This window comes from Adiantum capillus-veneris, chromosome 19, assembly GCF_014529385.1.
Source record: "Adiantum capillus-veneris isolate H3 chromosome 19, ASM1452938v2, whole genome shotgun sequence".
Lineage (NCBI taxonomy): Eukaryota > Viridiplantae > Streptophyta > Polypodiopsida > Polypodiales > Pteridaceae > Adiantum > Adiantum capillus-veneris.
Genome location: NC_140949.1, coordinates 103,940,108 through 103,961,113, shown reverse-complemented (window position 1 = coordinate 103,961,113; position 21,006 = coordinate 103,940,108). Strand labels below are relative to the sequence as shown.

General features: G+C 43.3%; 1 protein-coding gene across 3 annotated transcripts in view; it reads left to right on the top strand.

The window, feature by feature from the left end:
* The first annotated feature begins 2,306 nt into the window (after positions 1 to 2,306).
* LOC147434580 (UDP-Glycosyltransferase superfamily protein) overlaps positions 2,307 to 21,006 on the top strand; it is a 115,771-nt gene continuing 97,071 nt past the window's right edge. For 2 of the 3 annotated variants that reach the window (XM_086491046.1, XM_086491044.1), the window contains exon 1: positions 2,309 to 2,465. In XM_086491046.1, coding sequence (XP_086347172.1) covers positions 2,394 to 2,465 — 72 coding nt within the window. In that variant the 5' untranslated portion in view covers positions 2,309 to 2,393. Of the gene's footprint in view, positions 2,466 to 21,006 lie in introns of all 3 variants that reach the window. The other variant, XM_086491045.1, reaches the window with a different exon arrangement.

Sequence of the window (21,006 nt, the reverse complement as noted above, 5' to 3'; positions counted from 1 at the left end):
CAAGGAATAAGACACTTGGATCGGAAGGGGTGGTGGCATTCCGATCAAAACTTTAAATATTTAAATAAGCAATTTTTAAAATGAATTAAAAAAAAGGGTATGTTATAACCTATATCAATACACTTGTCTATACTATATATGAAGCAACTTAAAATTTTCAAGGAAGGAGAGACCCTCCATGTGTCACATTCTGCTTCATTTCAAAAAGAACCTTTAAAAACATTTAATTGAAAATGTAAAAGTAAAGGGTAAGTACTAGGTTGGTAGAAAATGAAAAGACTTGAGGAAGTTTTGCCAATGGAAAGTCAAAAAGACCTTAGTACTCTATCTAAATTTATAATACTTACGCTTATAGTTTTTGGAAGACCATTTCACTCCCGCCCTCAATTTCAGGGCGACTTTTATTTTTGAAAATCATTTGAAGAGTGGCTTTCCTTTACGTTTTGAAGGCTATAAAGAATTTTTCTCCATGTGTTGCTCAATGAACCTCCTTTCAAAGGTTTGCACGGACCTTCTATGTCGTAAATGATCTTTGACTTCGATGTTCAAAGTGCAGAAGTAGGATGCATGTATTCATGTGTGTGTGTGTGTGTGTGTGAGAGAGAGAGAGAGAGAGAGAGAGAGAGAGAGAGAGAGAGAGAGAGAGAGAGAGAGAGAGACCCATTCTCTTGATGTGTGTGAATATAAGAGACAAAGTCGACGTGCCATTCCCCAAGGTGTTGGCCCATTGTACGAAGGCTTTTCACATTTTCATTGCATTAATGAACTCCATTGAGCTCAACAATTCAACGATAGGAGTCCAACAATTTGTTATGGATGTCTTGCATGCATTATGTGTGTGTGTGTGTGTGTGTGTGTGTGTGTGTGTGTGTGTGTGTGAGAGAGAGAGAGAGAGAGAGAGAGAGAGAGAGAGAGAGAGAGAGGTCTGTCACACCGGCACTAGAGAGAGAGGGGAGGGAGAATAAGCATTGGTTTTACAATCAACAATCAACAATCAACAAAAGGACAATCGACGAAATCCACAATTGAGAATCAAAAAAAAAAATCGACATTAGATGGGATTATATTAAGCCTAAGTTTTGTCCTCCAATCATTATGGGTGTCCTAACAGTCAAATTAAATCTTACGAGTGTGTGGCCTTCCCTTTGTTGTCTTATTTGAATGGATGCAGGTGAGGACTCTATCCTTTCTTGGAATTTTTGTGGGCTTAGTTGTCGTCCGTCCTTGATGTACCAGACTCGTACCACTTTATGGAACAAACAACACAGATCAACCTTTGTACTTGAGCACTAGAATGAGACTTCATTCTTATAGCTATGTACAAAAATAATTATAAGATTGAGTTGTTTTTGTGCTACCCCTGGTCACTTGTCTAAAGCCAACTGTCTTTTGAAACTTTCATGTTCATTTGTGCTTATTTATTAAAATAAAACAACTACACACTTTTTTTGTAAATCTGCTTTGATTAATTTACAAGTGGAAACCTCAAAGCGAGGAAAACCCACGAAAAGAAAGGGATACAAAACACGGAGCACTATGAGGCTCCGAAGGCTAGAAACAATCAAAGTAAATCCTGTAGGTATCAAGAGTAATGTCTCCACACACACACACACACACACACACACAGAGAGAGAGAGAGAGAGAGAGAGAGAGAGAGAGAGAGTGCACATGTGTGTATGAGAGGTACACAATAGTTCTTACCATGTTCTTGCTCAACAATATGTGTGCCCATTGCTACAGAAGTGTGCATCTCCTTGTCCTTGGCTGCCATAGTAGCAGAGAATCCTTTCCACTAGTGGATACACCTCCGATATGCAACCTCCAACTTTTTACCTTAGAAGAATGCCATCTTGAGCACCATTTTCCTCATAGAAGATTCAACTGTAGGCCACACTACGTCCAAAAATCCCCATTCGTGGATTGTGAACACAAGAGAGAGAGAGAGAGAGAGAGAGAGAGAGAGAGAGAGAGAGAGATAGATTTCCATGGAAGCTCGTGGACTCTAGGCGGGAAGTGCTCGATGCATTTCAAATTTGGGGGGATTAATAATTTAAAGCATCCTTGCTGAATCAGAGAACCCACGTGGCACCAATCTGTACTTTTGATCTCCACATGGCAAAAACTCGTTTCCAAGCGTCCCTCGATCGAATGTTTGAGTTTCCTTTTTTTGTAAACTCGGGCAATGCCATACGGACAACGGAGATTGCATCGCGTCCCACTTCCGTGCCCTTGATCTCAACACTACACTTCATTTAATGGGGGACCCATTGAATCGTGAAGTGGTTCATTTATTTGTTTGTTGCCAGCATGAAATTTTTGGTCTCAGAGGCCTTCTGTATATAAACATTAACATTTCATTGCTCTCTCTCGCGGGTGGCACCCGCACACACAACATGGCGACGCTGAGGAGACCCCGAGTGATTTTTATGGCCTTTGGCACCCAAGGAGATGTCTACCCGCTTGCGGTCAGCTCTCTCCCTTAAATGAACCACCTGCTGTGAGCTGCTTTGCTGTGCTGGTTGTAGTGTTGTAGTGGTTCGTGTGTTGAGAGAGAGAGAGAGAGAGAGAGAGAGAGAGAGAGAGAGGGAGAGGGAGGAGGAGAAGAAGAGAATTTTAACAGGAAACTATCCCAAGATACCTTAAAGATCTATCAGACGAAGAGAGTTGAACTCAAGACTTGTTATTCAAGAGGGAAATGACATAACCAATCTACCACATCTGGGTGATAGAGAGGTTATACCATTTTCCTCTTTTTATTAGCACAGACACACCCACACCAACACACACACACCCGAGAAGAAGAGAATTTTAACGTCGTAGGAAACTATCCCAAGCGACCTTAAATATCTATCCGACGAGGTGAGTTGAACTCAAGACTTGTTTATTCAAGAGGGAAATGGCATAACCAATCTACCACACTTTGGTGATAGAAAGGTTATACCATTTTCTTTTTTTAATTAGCACAGATACAGCCACACACACACACACCCAAGAAGAAGAGAATTTTAATGTCGTAGGAAACTATCCCAAGAGACCTTAAAGTTCTATCCGACGAGGAGAGTTGAACTCAAGACTTGTTATTCAAGAGAGAAATGGCATAACCAATCTACCACACTTGGGTGATAGAAAGGTTATACCATTTCCTCTTTTTATTAGCACAGACACACCCACACCCACACACCCGAGAAGAAGAGAATTTTAACGTCCCAGGAAACTATCCCAAGAGACCTTAAAGATCTATTCGACAAGGCGAGTTGAACTCAAGATTTGTTATTTAAGAGGGAAATGACATAACCAATCTACCACACTTGGGTGATAGAAAGGTTATACCATTTTCCTCTTTTTATTAGCACAGACACACCCACACCCACACACCCCCAAGAAGAAGAGAATTTTAATGTCGTAGGAAACTATTCGAGAGAGCTTAAAGATCTATCCGACGAGGAGAGTTGAACTCAAGACTTGTTATTCAAGAGGGAAATGGCATAACCAATCTACCACACTTGGGTGATAGAAAGGTTATACCATTTTTCTCTCTTTATTAGCACAGCCACACCCACACCCACACACACACACACACACCCAAGAAGAAGAGAATTTTAATCTCATCGGAAACTATCCCAAGAGACCTTAAAGATCTATCCGACGAGGAGAGACTTGTTATTCAAGAGGAAATGGCATAACCAATCTACCACACTTGGGTGATAGAAAGGTTATACCATTTTTCTCTTCTTATTAGCACACACACCCACACCCACAATACATCCACATTCCATGCAGTTCACAAAATCACACACTTAGTTTACACTGAACATCGTGTTTCAATCATTCAATCTAGCCATCTCATTCCGTCGAGAACTCTTGGTGCACCTAGATCATTGTGCAACCATCTAAGCCTTTTGGAACTCTTGATGCACTCTCAACAATATCTAGTTATCTCATCCAGATAGATGTCTTGATGTCAGGTGCAACAGAACACAAGGGACACTTTGCTTTACTTGAAAGACTGAACTGAACTGAAAGAAAGAGAGAGAAAAGAGACGACACAAGGATGTTGGGTCCCAACCCTCAAGGGCCCCCTTGCTTTGTTACCAGAGCAAGAACTTTCTTTATTCTTGCACAATGCTACTACCATGATGTTGATGCTAATGGGTACTGATGCTACTGATGCTGGGTACTATGACGATGACGACAAAGGTGTCATCGTGAAGTCCGAGATCTACGACGATGGCAACGAAGGTGTCATCGTCAAGATAGGGATTTGTGATGGCGAAGGTGTCGTCGTCAAGATAAGGATCTGCGATGAGGATGACAATGTCGACGATGACGATGGTGTCGATGACGACGGCGTCAAGGCTGAAAACTGAAAATGCTAGATGCTCTGATGGGGATCTACTGTGGCGGTACTGTAGCCTTGATCTGCAATTGCTTCCCCGGGCTAGGGATGAAATACAAAAACTCTCGCTGATCTTGGCTGAAATTGCAAAACGTTGGCTGAGGTCCGCTGAATCTGAAAACGCTAGGCTGATCTGGTACTAAATGGGGATCTGGCGAGGATCTGCAACTAGAGGATGCGGGTTCTCGCGAGGCTAAGGTTGGAAACTGAAAACGCTGGGCTGATCTTGAGAAAATGCAGGAACCTGTGGGTGCCTGCCTGCGTTGCTGCAGGTGCCTGCCTTTCTGTGTCCTGCTTCTTCTGCTTCTACTGCTTCTACTAAGTGCCCAATGGTTTTTTTTATAGCTCTTTAGTAATTTGTCTTCCCTACTTTTCCAACAAAAGTCACTTATTAATAAATAAGTGAAAAATTTGTACTTTGGCAAAAAGGGTTCAATGCTCTGAAAAACGCTCATGCTAACTGTGCAAGAGAGTGTATGCACGTCTTGCTAGAGGCTCACAAAGGTGCTAGGCTCAGTCCTAAGCTAATGACTCATGCAAGAGTGTGGCAGAAGCATGTCGACGTAGTGCAAGTGAAGTGCGCACGTGACATCTCCCTGTTAAGAGTGAGGCACAGTTACCGAACTTCTATCTGTACTTCTGATGCTGATTGATGAATGCTTCTGATGCTGAGAGGATCATATTGATTGGCTCTGTAAAAATGCTTCTTCTTTGCATAAAACATGTGATCGTCGGAGTCCGAACTGTCTGAGGATGACTCCTCTGTAGAACTATCAGAAACTAGGCGAAGTTTTGGCTTCTTTACATTTTTCTTGCCCTTTCCGAAGCTTTGCTTTTTGCTTCGCTTTTTGCCTTTTCTATCTTCTTCATTCAAGTCAGAAGAGCTAGAAGAACTGTTAGAAGAAGAAGAAGAAGAAGAACTGGGTAGTCCTTCAAATTGTACACGCTTCTTCTGCTTTCTCGCATGCAAAAGAAGATTGACGACCCAAATAACCCGGGAAGTCAGTCCCTTTCTTGTGCTTTTTATTGTGCTTTTTGTATTTGTTGTTTGCGTCCAAAAGCCGGCTGATCTGTGTCTGAACCACCTCTTGTAATTCTTGCTCTGTAAACATCCTCGAAGAAGGAGATTTCTTGATTGCCGGTTTGATGGGTGGTTCTATGGCCTTCTGCCACTAAGGGTGTACTTCTGTGATGGATTGCTGAGACAAAAATTTTGCAAATTTCGGATCCTCTGCAATTTTATCATTTGCTTTGTTGCCTTGTCAACCAATTGTCGACGTTCCATCTCTTCAATCTCGAACTGAGTAGGCCGAGATGGGCCGTACTCTTCCTTTGTTTGCTCATGAGAATGTTCTTCGTGATCTTCTCCCGCATTCGTAGATGCAGAAGAAGTCGACTGTTTCTTGTTGGAATCCATAAGTGCCGCGAGAAAAGGATCGGATTTCCCGGTAGAAGAGAAATCGGCCGCGCTCTGATACCACTGTAACAAACTTGGACACCCCAAGTCAAGATTCTACCGCAACACAACAGAGATTTACTTCAAAACAGTTCACAAAGTTGACACGGTCCGGTGTAGTTCCGTGCCCAGAGGTATTGGCCCCAAAGACTGGCGCTCCTTTCGGTATTTCTTTTTATATTAATCTGTGTTCAAAGTACAAGAGAGTTGGCGGGTGCTCACTCTCAGACTTTGTGTAAGGATTCTAGTCACTAATTCTTAATTAAGTACTTAAACTCATGATTAAGACTTAAGAAACTGAAACTGAACTCAGAACAAGACTTAGAAGACTCTGTGTTTGATTGATTGAAAGTGTGATACAAGGGTTCCTTTTATAGGAATTGAATAGTCATCAGTGAAGAGGCATGTCTCTTTGTGAAGAGACATGACTTTAGGCGAAAAGACACATCCTTTCGGCGAAGAGCTGCAACCATTGGGTGAAGAGTCGCATCCGTAAGGTGAAGGGGTGTGATCAGTCGTCGAAGGAGTGTGGCTTTTGGCGAAGAGGTATGTCTTTTGGGCGAAGGGGTGTGACCATTTGAGAACAGGAGTCCTCCTGGGTTAGTCACACTTCGCATCTGCATCTGTAATGAATCAAGAAGAGTGTAACTAGTCACAATCGTGAGATTCCCTCCCATTTACATTAAAACCCCGTGTTCAGATGAAAGTCTTCCGCTTTTCTAAGAATTCTTGAAGGAGGTTTGGGTACTGCTGCATATCTTCATCCGTCTGCCAAGTTGAGTCTGATTCATCAAAATCCATCCACTTGACAAGAAATTCTGTTGTGATCTTTCGTCTTGTTTCTTTTTGTCTTACATCAAGAATCTTTTCTGGAACAAGAATTATGTGTTCATCTTCAATTTCTGGCACATAAGAAGATAAGTCTGGAATTGGCGAATCTCCTTGTATGTATTGTTTGAGCCAAGAAATGTGGAAAGTTGGATGAAGTTTTCCCCATGAGAGTGGAAGTTCCAACTTGTAACTGACAACTGAGTATTTCTTGATTATTTTGAAAGGTCCATAGAAGCGAGGGCGCAACTTTGGAAAGACCGATTTCACCGTTTTGTAGCGATGAGGTGCTACATATAATAAAACCAAATCTCCCTCTTGGAAATCTGCATATCGTCGATGCTTATTGGCTTGTTTCTGGTACTTTTGTTGGACATGAACCAACTTGTCACGTACTTGAATAAGTACATCTTGCATTTCTTGAACCAACTGATCTGCTAGAGCTACTTTGTGTTGAAGAACAAAGTTTGTCGGTATAAGAGGAGTATGCCCATAAGCTGCTTGGAATGGAGTCATGCCAGTTACTGAATGGATAGAGTTATTGTATGCGAACTCTACAAGTGGCAAATACTCTTCCCATGATCCCAATCGAATTTGTATGTAATGTCGAAGCATTTCTTCCAAAATTTGATTCACTCTTTCTGTCTGCCCATCAGTTTGAGGATGGTATGCTGAGCTGAATAACAAATTGGTACCAAGGGATTTGAAAAGGGATGTCCAAAAATGCCCTGTGAATTTTGGATCTCTGTCTGAAACAATAGACTTTGGTAATCCATGTAATCTGAAAATGTGTTGCACAAATAATTGCGCAACGTCGGGTGCCGAGGCAGCTTTCTTGCAAGGAATAAAGTGTGCCATCTTTGAAAACCGATCCACCACTACGAGAATCTGTGCATTGCCTTTTTGAGAACGAGGCAATGTAGTGATAAAATCCATGCTGACACTTTCCCATCTTTCTTGAGGTACGGGCAAAGGATGAAGTAACCCTTGAGGAAGTTGTCGAGAGGCCTTCATTGTTTGACAGGAATGACAAGCTTTGACAAACTTGATAACATCTTGCTGCATTTGTGGCCAAAAATATTTTGCAGATAACAATCTGTATGTCTTGTTGATGCCTGGATGAGCAGCAAAAGGGACTTCATGATGTTCTTGGATCAAAATTTTCCGCAATGGTGTATTGTGTGGAACACAAATGTGATCAATGTAATACAGCAACTCATTGACAATGGTGTAAGCTGCAAACATATTCATCTCTGCAGGAGTCGGAATAGAGGATTTAAGGGCTTGAAATGCATCCCCAAAATCTCGATTTGTCAAAATACTCATGCTTGAAACAAGCAGGTATTTCCATCTGTACACCGGAAATGGCAAAGTTGATGGCTCGAGGAAGATGGCTTAAGGCATCTGCAACTGCATTTGTGAGGCTTGGCACGTATTGAATAATCATATGAAAATTTGCCAAGAAACTCAACCCATCGTCTTTGACGAGGATTCATCACCGGTTGAGTAAAAATGTATGTCAATGATTGATGATCTGTCTGCACCACGGAATCTGCGCCAAGAAGATAATGTTTCCAAGTGCGGTAAGCATGAACAATGGCTAAAAATTCCTTGTCATAAACTGGGTATCTCATTTGTATGGCTGAAAATTTGCGGCTGTCAAAAGCAATGACACGCTCATTCTGCATAAGAACACCTCCAGAAGCTGCAACTGGTATGCCGCAACACCCACGCTTTCTGCCATCTTCTGCTTAGCTTTTTTTTTTAAAATGTGTTTGAGAAAAAAATTACGTCATGCTGACATGGGTCCTGGCCATCTTTCTTCTGCTTCCATACAACTCCGGGAAGGGGGAGAGTAGCGGTGAGGGTGAGAGGCTCACAACCTGCGGGTCCCGGGAAAAATTTGCTCTGATACCACTGTAAGGATTCTAGTCACTAATCCTTAATTAAGTACTTAAACTCATGATTAAGACTTAAGAAACTGAAACTGAACTCAGAACAAGACTTAGAAGACTCTGTGTTTGAAGTGTCATACAAGGGTTCCTTTTATAGGAATTGAATAGTCATCAGTGAAGAGGCATGTCTCTTTGTGAAGAGACATGACTTTAGGCGAAAAGACACATCCTTTCGGCGAAGAGCTGCAACCATTGGGTGAAGAGTCGCATCCGTAAGGTGAAGGGGTGTGACCAGTCGTCAAAGGAGTGTGGCTTTTGGCGAAGAGGTATGTCTTTTGGGCGAAGGGGTGTGACCATTCGAGAACAGGAGTCCTCTTGGGTTAGTCACACTTCGCATCTGCATCTGTAATGAATCAAGAAGAGTGTAACTAGTCACAATCGTGACACTTTGCGTCTAGATGCTCTGAGAAGTGAGGCCCGTCGACTACCTGAGAGTTGGCGGGTGCTCACTCTCAGACTTTGCATCCAGATGCTCCGAGTTACGACCAGACAGTCGATATTGTGCTAATTCTTTCTATCTTTTGTGGTGCGTATGCCTTATCAACTACCTGATTTTTTGTGCTAATTTTTCCGATATAATGCTTCTTTTAGTGCTAGGCTTCATTATGGCTGAGTCTACCCTTGATCTTCGGAGTCATGACAGAAACTCAGTACGTTGAACATTGTGTTGATGTATGCTCGTGTGTGTGTGTGCGTGTGGTGTGTGTTGTGTTTGGGAGCATATGTTAGTACCTAGTTCTACACCCACTATTGGGCACTGACGACGTTAGTGGGGATGTCGTGGTATTTAGTCAATACTACGCATGATGAAGCTGATGGTTATATTGTCTTGTGGGTGACTACCATGGGTCTATACCTTGCACTTTCCTTTTAAGGGTGAATCTGGGATTATCTTGGATTCATCTAGGTATATGAACTTATTTATTGGTACAAGGGATGCCCCAAAAGCAGAGCCCCAAAATCATTAACTTAAACAACTTTAAACTCAAAAGCAATGGGCCCAAAAGCTGCCATAAAATTCAGCCAGCGCTTTTTACGCAGATCTGTATGGAATGCCATGTCAGCACTATCAGCATTTTCTGCGCCTAATATCCGGGCTGCCACATGTCAGACTATCAGCGCAAATTGCGGCGCATTTCCCGGGATTGTCCGTACAGTCAGCCTGTCGGTGCCATTCTAGGGTCCTTGCCACGTCATTAATTTGTGACACAAATCATTCATCGAACAAAATGCTGTAGATATTTCATCTTTCTTTACACGTCTCTAACAATACACACATAAAAGAGCACATGTCTTCAACTCAATCAAGGAAATTTTCAATTCAATGTACATATGCTCATAAAGTCATTCCGCAAAATACTGTCAGCCTGTCAGTATCCCTAAAATCTCAAGGAGAAATTAGTGACTTTATTCAATCTAAGCAATCTGTGACAAAGGAGTGGAGTGGCTTCCCTCTTGTGCAGTCCGCAACGCACCAGATTCAACCTACTGATCAGTAACTTTTGGCATAGACATTGCTAATAATCCAAAATCCCTTGATGAAGAGAATTTGCGATGTTCTCCTCCTCCATCCACTTTGCATTGAGGGCCAAAAAGTACCCTTAACCAAATTATTCAATGGACCTAGCTTACCTTCCTGTTCTTTTTTTCTATGAGTTGACTTGTTGTAGCCTTGTTCGCCTCCGTTGCCCTTGGCACCTCAATCTAGATCTTTGGAATTCTCTGATCTACCAGTTGATTCTCTCTATGTTTTTTTCTTGTGCCCTAGACTCTATTGGTAGCCTCGCTAGCCTCCCCTGTCCGTTGGCATTTCAATCTCAATCGTCGGAATTCTTTGATGAACTATCAAGTGATTCCCATGCTTCGTTGGAACCTTCAGACGAACTATCATCTCGTTCCCTTTCATTTTCTGAATTGTCTGATGACGTGCATTCGATTTCCTTAGTTCGTTGGAACCCTCCAATGCAGTATCATATGATTCCCTCAATTTTTTGGAATCCTCTAATGAATTTTCATCTGGTTCCCCTAGTTCTTTCCTTCAATGGAAGACTCTTGCCTTGTTGAGGTGGACACTAGCCTATCCGTAGGATAAGTCAATGAGCCGACATGCATTTCAAAACCTTGCTTGGCATGTCCCATAATTCTCTGAATAGAATTAGACTTCTTTTGCAGACAATATTGTCGAATCTCTTTTGGCAAACCACAACAAAACCGCTCAATCTGGTCCCTCAAAGTGATCCTCTAGAACGAGGACACTGGCAATAGGTATCCCAAAACCTCTGGCAGTAGTCATCCAATGTTTTTTTCTTAGTCATTCTCCAATGCTGCCAATCCGTGATCACTGAGTGACATCTTCTTCATATTCTTCGGTTATCCAAGTTGAAGTGAAAATTCTCTTGAATTTTATGCACTTCGTAGGTGCTTCTCTGCACAAGAACATAGTAGACCACCATGTCGGTGCATTTCCTTTCAAGTAAGATGCCGCCCTTCGTACCTTGGAGCGTTCAGAGAACCGACCTCCCTAGAAGGCCGTCGTTTCTTTTAGAGAGAGAGTGCCATGATCACAAACAAAGTGAATGCTACTGTGAATGAAAGTGCTGAGACTAAGAGGGGGAGAGAGAGAGAAGAATACGACACCAGAAGGTTCTCAAACCCTCCTCCAAGGGCCCCCCTCTCTATGGCGAGAGGTCTATGCTATAAATTGCACAAATCTGGTATAATGGTCTAGATGCGATGGACTTGCCGACGATGTCGACGACAATGATGATGATGGTGAGGACGGGCTGAAAACTGAAAACGCTAGGGCTGAAATGCTGAAATCTGGAAAACGCTGACCTTTTGCTGAATACTGACACTGTGTCGGTGAGAACGGTGATGACGACTCCTCGACGACGATGCGTTGAAAACGCAGATGCTGAAATCTGAAAACAGCGGGCTGAAACTGAAAACGTTGGCTAATCCGACGGTACGGCGAGGATCTGCTATGGGTAGGTGGGATCTGCGAAGCTAAGGATTGGATCTGCAATGGTGAAGGGCTGAATATTGAGAATGCTACTTGACCTGGCTGAATCTGGCGGTGGAAAACTGCAAACTCTGGATGGATTTGATGGAGAAAACGCTGGGGCTGATCTGCAACACAAAACGCTAGCAGGTCTTGTTGGCTGAAAATGCTAGGGCTCTCTGCCGGTCTTGCTGAGAAGATGCACTGCAAGTTGCTGGAACTCTTCTATCACAAACTGGTGACGTGGCAGAGCCACCCGGACAAATACACACATGCAGATGTAATGACGTGGATGGACAGTACGGAACGTCCGCAAATCACGTTGACAGATGATGATGTGGCAGACTGTACGACAGTAGTACGGATTTCCGCAAATCACGTTGACAGGGTGACGTGGCAGCAATACGGATTTCCGTAATTTGCGTTGGCTGCTTTTTGCCAGTTTTTGAAGATCAATTGCTTTTGGAGCTTATATGCTTTTGAGCCTAAAGATTTTGGAAGTTTTGCTTTTGAGTTTAATTGATTTTGGGGCTCTGCTTTTGGCATCCCTCGTAAGAATAAAAGAGCCCTAAGGGCCTCACTCTTTAGGGCATCTGGACGTAGAGTCTGAGAGCAAAGGACCCTGCGGGAGTTGTACTTTGCTCAAAGATTAATATAAAAAAAATACCGAAAAGGGGCGTCAGTTTTTGGGGTCAATCTCTCTTGTCACGGAACTACGTCGGGCTGTGTCGACCAAATTGAACTGCGATTTTAAAGTTGTGAAGTATTTTAAGTGATTCTCTCTCGTGTCGCGACAGAATCTAGACTTGGGGTGCCCAAGTTTGTTGCACTTCTGCTCTTTTACTGGAAACTGAGCGCCCCACCTCTCCTTATATAGGAATCTCATGCTGGGTCGAGCAAGCTTCCCTACAGCCCCACGACCCTGGAAAATGTTGCCATTAATTAAATAAAATGTCAAATTGCCTGTAAAATGTTCTGCCCCCAAACTGACCGGAATTTGGACATGCTGCTTGGACAATGCATATGCTGGGTGGTACTGGGTGTGCAATTAGAGGATATGCAACTACTCTTAAGTGCCTGGACATGCACGGCCTGCGGACATGCTTACAAAGGTGCCAGAACACTTTCTAGGCTAACATGAACCCTAGACCTGAGATAGCTTGTCCACATGCACATAGGGTTAGATGTGCACGTGACATCCCCTCCTTTTTAAAGTGAGGTACTGGTACCGAGCTGCATAGCTTCCTTGTAGTCTGCCAACAACTGTGGATATTTTTTGAAAAATTCTTCATCGACCCACAGTGCCTCGTGGATTCCTCGATCCTTGAACTTCAAAAAGTATTGTTGCACTTGCTTCTTTGAGCCATGGCGAAACCGATGCAACAAGATCTGCTCCGGTTCCATGACTTCGGCTTCATCGATGATCTCTGGTTCTTCTTCTTTGGGAATGTCGTGGGGAGGTGTACCCTGAAACACTTTCAACCAAGAAACATGGAAAACATTGTGCATTGACCATGGGTTAGGCAATTGTAATTTCATAGAAACCTTATTAATTTTTTTAATGATAGGAAATGGACCATACATTCTGAAAGACAACTTAGGACACTTTTTTTCGACTTGCTTAAGACGTTGCTTCATGATTCTCAAATAGACCCAATCCCCTTCCTTGATAATAACATCCTAACAATGCTTGTTAGCCTGCCGTGAATAAGACTCCTGAGCTTTGCTTAGCCGAAGCTTCACACTCTCAGTAATCTTAGCCAATGATTGACTTTCAGCATTGGCATCATGCACTGGATTGACCGAGCAAGTCAAGAGTGACTGGAGCGGATGTCTGAATGTTGCCTCATACGGAGTTCTACCAAAGAAAGAGGAATAAGAGTCATTCAATAATGCTTGGACCAATGGGAGATAGAGCTCCCAATGAGACTGTTAATCATGCACATATGACTTCAAAACATCAAAAGCCAACTGATTGTAAATTTCTATTTGACCATATGACTGTGGATGAAAAGCAGATGAAAAATTTAACTTTGTGCCAAAATATTCAAAGAGAGCGCGCCAAAAATTTGACGTGAACTTAACATCCCTATGTGAAATGATTGACTTTGGCAAACCACAGAGGGGGTACCAATGCTTAATGAACAACCGTGCTACATCTTGTGCAGTGATTGTGGCCTTACAAGGAATCAACATGCAAAATTTGCTGAAACGGTCTACAATTGTCAAATATTGAGTGTTCCTTGAATGCAAACTAGGAGGAAGGTTAGTCACAAAATCCATAGAAATGTCTTAAAATGGCACGTCGGGAATAGGTAGCGGTAGCAAGAGGCCTTGGTGCTTACCCCAAGGAGCTTTTACTTTTTGAAAAATGGTGCATTGTGTGATATAACAAAATACATCTTTTCGCATTTTAGGCCAATAAAAGAATCTTTCTATTTTTTCCAAAGTGGTGTTCATTCCCATGTGCCCATCCGCGTGAGAGTCATGAGCATCGTGCAATATGGTTGTCTTAAGAGAGGGCAACACAATGCACACAGACGATGACGAAAATACAACAAACCTTCACGAATGAGAGTTGCTGGACCCTTGGGAAGCAAGAGCCTGCATATTGGTTCTTCATGCTGTCGAAAGAGACACCCAAAATAGAAACTCTGGATCTTGACTCAAGAGCCAGGATCTGTCCTTTGCGACTTAACGCATTTGCAACAGGGTCAGCTTTACCAGACACATATTCAATCAAACCACCAAATTGCTCAAAAAATTGTGACCACCGTGAGAGCGCGCCAAAAATTTGACGTGAACTTAACATCCCTATCTGAAACGATTGACTTTGGCAAACCACAGAGGGGGTACCAATGCTTAATGAACAACCGTGCTACATCTTGTGCAGTGATTGTGGCCTTACAGGGAATCAACATGCAAAATTTGCTAAAACGGTCAACAATTGTCAAATATTGAGTGTTCCTTGAATGCAAACTAGAGGGAAGGTTAGTCACAAAATCCATAGAAATGTCTTGAAATGGCACGTCAGGAATAGGTAGTGGTAGCAAGAGGCCTTGTTGCTTACCCTGAGGAGCTTTTACTTTTTGAAAAATGGTGCATTGTGTGATATAACAATACACATCTTTTCGCATTTTAGGCCAATAAAAGAATCTTTCTATTTTTTCCAAAGTGGTATTCATTTCCATGTGCCCACCCGCGTGAGAGTCATGAGGAGCGTACAATATGGTTGTCTTGAGAGAGGGCAACACACAGACGATGACGAAAATACAACAAACCTTCACGAATGAGAGTTGCTGGGCCCTTGGGAAGCAAGAGCCTGTAACCATTGCTTACCAAACTCGGAATCTGCATATTGGTTCTTCATGCTGTCGAAAGAGACACCCAAAATAGAAACTCTGGATCTCGACTCAAGAGCGAGGATCTGTCCTTTGCAACTTAACGCATTTGCAACAGGGTTAGCTTTACCAGACATATTCAATCAAACCACCAAATTGCTCAAAAAATTGTGACCACCGTGCTTGGCGATCACTCCAATGTGCACTAGGCATAGATTGGAGCCACTTGAGGGCTTGATGATCTGTGCGAACTTTGAACTCTCTACCATACAGAAAATGCTACCAATGCTTGAGAGATTGAATAACAGACAGAAGTTCTTTGTCATAAACTGAATAATTCTTTTCGGCACTATTTAACTTTCGACTGAGAAATGCAACTAGATGGCCATGCGGTCGAAGCACAACACCTATGGCGACATTGCTCGCATTCGTCCATACCTCAAAGGGGTCGTCCCAAGAGGCAAGGATGAGATACGACACTTCTGTCACCGCAACCTTGAGGGCTAAAAAAGCCTCAACGGTTGCTTCGGGCAAAACCACGTGCTGTCGGCGAGTTTTCACCCCTTTCAAAACATCTGTCATGGGTGCGGCAATGCGTGCAAAATTCTCTATGTGCAAACTATATGCTTGATATAAACCAAGAACATTGGAGAGCAAAACGGTGAAGTACTAGGCTGAACAAGACCCTTTTCCAAGAGGTCTTTCACTTGGTTCATAATCTCTTCGTTCTGGGCTCGGCTCACACAGTAAGGTGGCCGGTTCGGTGGTGTGCTTCCTGGCATCAGTATAATCCTCAGGACGAGCGGGTGGCAACTCGCCTGACAGGCCCTCTGAAAAGCAATCGGCATGAGTGTGGAGAAAATCTTGGCGTTCTTTTGTTCAGGTCTAAAACATATTTGACCTTTATCCATCGTTCAGTTCTCTCCCAAAAAAATGAGTAAAGGAACTGAAGTTCATCAAGTACAATCTCTGAGCCCTTCATTTATCAGTCGCTTTCTCAGCCCGGTAGTCATCCATGACGTTGTTGTTGTGGTACCAAGGGATTTCGAGTAGAACGTCACAACCTCCGAAGGCAAATACGTAAAACTCTGCGTGCCCTAAACATCCCTGTCATTGCAAACGAAGTTTGCCAATGCGCAGTGTAATCGCAACATCCTGTCCGGGTGCCACTCGAACTACCTCCGCCTGTGGCCTCAGTCTATCGGGTGTAATTCCAAATCGAGCCGCCAATTCAAGAAGTTGGCCTTGGCTCCTTCAAAAGAGCTTCCTGATATTTCACTTTGCCACAAAAGCAGCAAATTTTGTACTTTCATTCATTTGATTTGGTTCAAGCCCCACGCGATGTGGTACCGGTTATGCTTTTTATCTGCCTTTTCTGCCACGTCTCTCAGCTGCTTTAGAACTTTCTGGCCTTTCTTCATCCTGTTCATTCGGTGCCTTGCCAGGGCACTTCGCGGAGATATGCCCAGTTTCCTTGCATTCAAAGAACTTCCCCTCCTTTATGTAGCGAGCCCGCTCCTAAGGAGTAAGCTTGGGTCGTGCATCCTTCTTTTCTGGGTTGCTCTTTCTCTTTCTAGTTTCATTTGTCGAAGTTTGTTCAGCTCTTTGTGTCATGATCTCATTGGTGGGTAAGTTAGACTGCCAAAGTGGATGGCAAAACCCCGTTTCGCATGACTCATCAACTCCTGAATAGAAGCTGACTTCTGTTCCAAGCAGTGATCTCGGATCTCTGTAGGTAGACCCAAGGTATACCGCTCAATCTGTTCCTTGAACGAGATCTTCTTAAATGAAGAGGGGGGTATAAAAGAGCTCCAGAATCTCTCGCAATAAGCGTCTACTGTATCTGTCTTGGTCATCCGAAGATGGTTCCAAGCAGTTCGTATATTACGTTCATACTCTCGAGTCAACCAAGAAGAAATAAAAAGCCTCTTGAATTTCAGCTATTTAACTGGCGCAGTCTTGCTTAATAGAAGCGTGGACCACCAAGTTCGAGCATTCCCCTTAAAGTAAGAGGCAGCTCTCTGATTCTTAGAGTGCTCTGAGTAACGCCCTTCCGCGAAAGCGATGTCAAACTGCTGTACAAAAGACAAAGCCTTCGAAGTATCTCTATAACCAAAAAACGTGTCAAATTTAATTGATTGTCCACCTTCCTTAAACTCTCGGACTGTCTTGCTTTGGTCTTCCAGAAAGTCATACTGGTTGGCTTATTTTCTTCTTTGCATAAAAGTTGTTGTCGTTAGAGTCTGAACTGTCTGTAGACGAGTCCTTTGTAGAACTGTCACTCACGGGGCGAGATTTAGACTTCTTTGCTTTTTTCTTGCCCTTTCTGAAGCGTTGCTTTTTGCTTCGCTTTTTGCCTTTTCGGTCTTCTTCACTCGAGTCAGATGAGCTAGAAGAACTATCAGAAGAAGAAGAAGAAGAAGAAGAACTGGATACCTCTTCAAATCGAACACGCTTCTTCTGTTTCTTTGCCTTTTCAAATGTTGACTGACGACCCAAATAGCCCGAGAAGTCAGTGCCTTTCTTCTGCTTTTTGCCGTGCTTTTTAGCTTTGTTTTGCGAGTCAAAAAGCTGAGCAATTCGTGCATCAACCACCTCTTCTAATTCTTGCTCTGTGTACATCCTGGGAGTAGGAGGTTTCTTGGGTGGTTCTGTGGTCTGCCGCCACTGCGCGTGCACTTCCTCCAAAGAGGTCTTTCTCATATATTTTACCATTTTCGGGTCCTTGGCAAAATTGAGCATCATCATTATTGCATCGCGATCAATTGACGACGCTCTGCCTAAGTAGGCCATACTTCTTACCGGATTCTTCGTTGTGATCCCTTCTCGCATCTCCGGATGCAGAGGGAGTCGACTGATCTTTGCCTGAAGCCATAGGTGCCGCGGAAAAAAAATTTGAGATCGGATTTCCCGTAGAAGAGAAAGCGGCCGTGCTTTGATACCACTGTAATAGACTTGGACACTCCAAGTCAAGAATCTACCACGACAGCACCAAATAACCACTTCAAAACAGTTCACAATTCACAATTTATTCGACACTAGTCGCCAGCAGAGTTCCGTGCCCAGAGATATTGGCCCCAAAGACTGGCGCCCCTTTCGGTATTTCTTTTTGTATTAATCTGAGTTCAAAGTACAAGAGTGCGGGCAGGCGCTCACACTCAGACTCTGCATCCAGATGCTCTGAGTTGTGAGAGGCTTGCTCAGATATTTAAAGTTACAAGGGATGCCAAAAGCAGAGCCCCTGTCACAAAGTGATGACGTGGCTACCGGTAGCAAAAACCCTAATTTCTGCTAGAAAACCCTAATTTCCTGCAAACCCTAAAATCTACCAAAAATCCTAATTTTCAGTAAACCCTAATCCTTGGAAGCCCTAACCCTAGGGCAGCAAGATAAAAATTCCGGAAAATGCGCTGGCCTGCTGACGTAACAATACGGCAGTCCCGAAAATTGCGTTGGTTGCTTTTTGCAGCAAAATTTTCAACAGATGCTTTTCTCTACGCTAATGGTCAAGGGGAGAGAGAAAAAGACTTTGCTTTTATTTTTTGTGGGCTCTCTTGAGATAGAGAGAGAGAGAGAATCTGATTTTGCTTTCAAGCTTTTGGGGCTTTGCTTTTGGACATCCCTTGTAACCTTTAAATTGGTGGGGAGGGCCTCACTTCTCAGAGCATCTGGACGTAGAGTCTGAGAGTGAAACCCGAACCACTCTCTTGTACTTTGAACTGATTAATACAAAAAGAAATACCAAAAGGGGCGCCAGTCTTTGGGGCCAATATCTCTAGGCACGGAACTCCGCCGGGCCAGTGCAAATCTATTATGATCTATGAATTGTTTGAAGTGGTTATTTGGTGCTGTCGCGATTGATTCTTGACTTGGAGTGTCCAAGTCTGTTACAGTGGTATCAGAGCACGGCCGATTTCTCTTCTACCCGAAATCCGATCCCCAAATTTTTTTTCCACGGCACCTATGGCTTCACGCAAGGATCAGTTGACTCCCTCTGCATCTGGAGATGCGGGCAGGGATCACAACAAAGATTCAGACAGAGAGTATGGCCCGCCTCAGCCTACTCAGGCGGAGCAAAAAGAGATGAAGCGTCGTCAATTGATCGGCGATGCAACAAAGATGATGCTCAGTTTTGCAAAAGATCCGAAATTGGAAAAATATATGAGGGAGACTTCTTTTCAGGAAGTGCATGCACAGTGGTAGAAAACCACTACACCACCATTGAAACCTGCTCTCAAAAAACCTTCTGATCACAAGCAGTATTCAAAGAAGGAATTACAAGAGGTGGTTGATGCACGGATTGCTCAGCTTTTTGACGCACAACAGAAAGGCAAAAAGCACGGCAAAAAGCAGAAGAAAAGCACTGACTCCTCGGGATATTTGGGTCGTCAGTCGACTTTTGACAAGGCAAAGAAACAGAAGAAGCGTGTTCGATTTGAAGGAGTACCCAATTCTTCTTCTTCTTCTTCTTCTTCTTCTTCTGATAGTTCTTCTAGCTCTTCAAATTCGAGTGAAGAAGACAGAAAAGGTAAAAAGCGAAGCAAGAAACAAAGCTTCGGAAAGGGCAAGAAAAAGGCAAAGAAGGCTAAATCTCGCCCAGAGCCTGACAGTTCTACTGAGGACTCGTCTACAGACAGCTTAGATTCTGATGATGGAAACTTTTATGCGAACAAGAAGAATTTTTACAAAGCCAACCAGTATGACTTTCTCGAAGATAAAAGCAAGAAAGTCCGAGAGTTTAAGGAAGGTGGCCACTCGATCAAGTTTGATACTTTTTCAGGTTACTCAGATGCTTCGAAGGCTTTGTCTTTTATATAGCAGTTTGACATTGCTTTCGCGGTAAGACGCTATTTAGAGCACTCCAAGATTCGGAGAGCTACCTCTTACCTTAAGGGGAATGCTTGTACTTGGTGGTCCACGCTTCTTTTAAACAAGACTGTGCCAGTTAAATGGCTGAAATTCGAAAAGCTTTTTATTTCTTCTTGGTTGACGCAAGAATATGAACGAGATATACGAGCTGCTTGGAACCATCTTCGGATGACCAAGAAAGATACAATCAATGCTTATTGTGAAAGATTCTGGAGCTCTTTTCTACCCGCCTCTTCATTCAAGAAGATTACGTTCAGAGAACAGATTGAGCGGTTCACCTTGGGTCTACCTACAGAGATCCGAGATCACTCCCTGGAGCAGAAATCAGCTTCTATTCAGGAGTTGATGAGTCATGCGAAGCGGGGCTTTGCCATTCACTCTGGTAGATTGACTTACCCCACAGATGAGAACATGACACAACGAGCCGAACAGACTTTTGGGAATGAAAGTAGAAAGAAAAAGAGCAACCCAGAGAAAAAGGATGCACGACCCAAGCTTACTCCTCAGGAGCGAGCTCGATTCATCAGGGAGGGGAAGTGATTTGGATGCGGGGAACAGGGACACATCTCCGCGAAGTGCCCTAAAAAGGCACAAAAAGAACAGAATGATAAGGACGACGACAGGCATGAGAGTTCGAGAGCAGCTGAGAAACGTGGACAAAAAGGCAAGATGAAAACAGGACTGGTTCTAGATTGTGTGGTACCGATCCCGACACATGGATGAGAGTACAGAACTTTGCCGAGCTTGGGGCAAAGTAAAAGATCAAGAGGACCTGATTTTCTTTGATGGAGGAGTCAAGGCCAACTTCATTTCACCGGAATTGGCGGCGCGGCTTGAGATTACTCCCGATCGGATGGGACCACTTGCAGAGGCAGTTCTAGCGGCACTTGGCAGGGACGTACCCATAACACCTGTCATTGGCAAACTGCATTATCATGGGTATTTGGGGCATGAGGACTTCTTCATAATGTCTTTGGAGAGTTGTGATGTTCTCTTAGGAATTCCCTGGTACCACAAGAACAACGCCGTGGTCGATTATCGGGCGAGAAAAGCGACATTGACTACAGTAAATGGCAGAACAATTGTACTTGATATTAAACTGAAGGGCGAGTCTATCCCTATTGTATCGGCTTCGGCCATTTTAAAATTAATGAAATCCA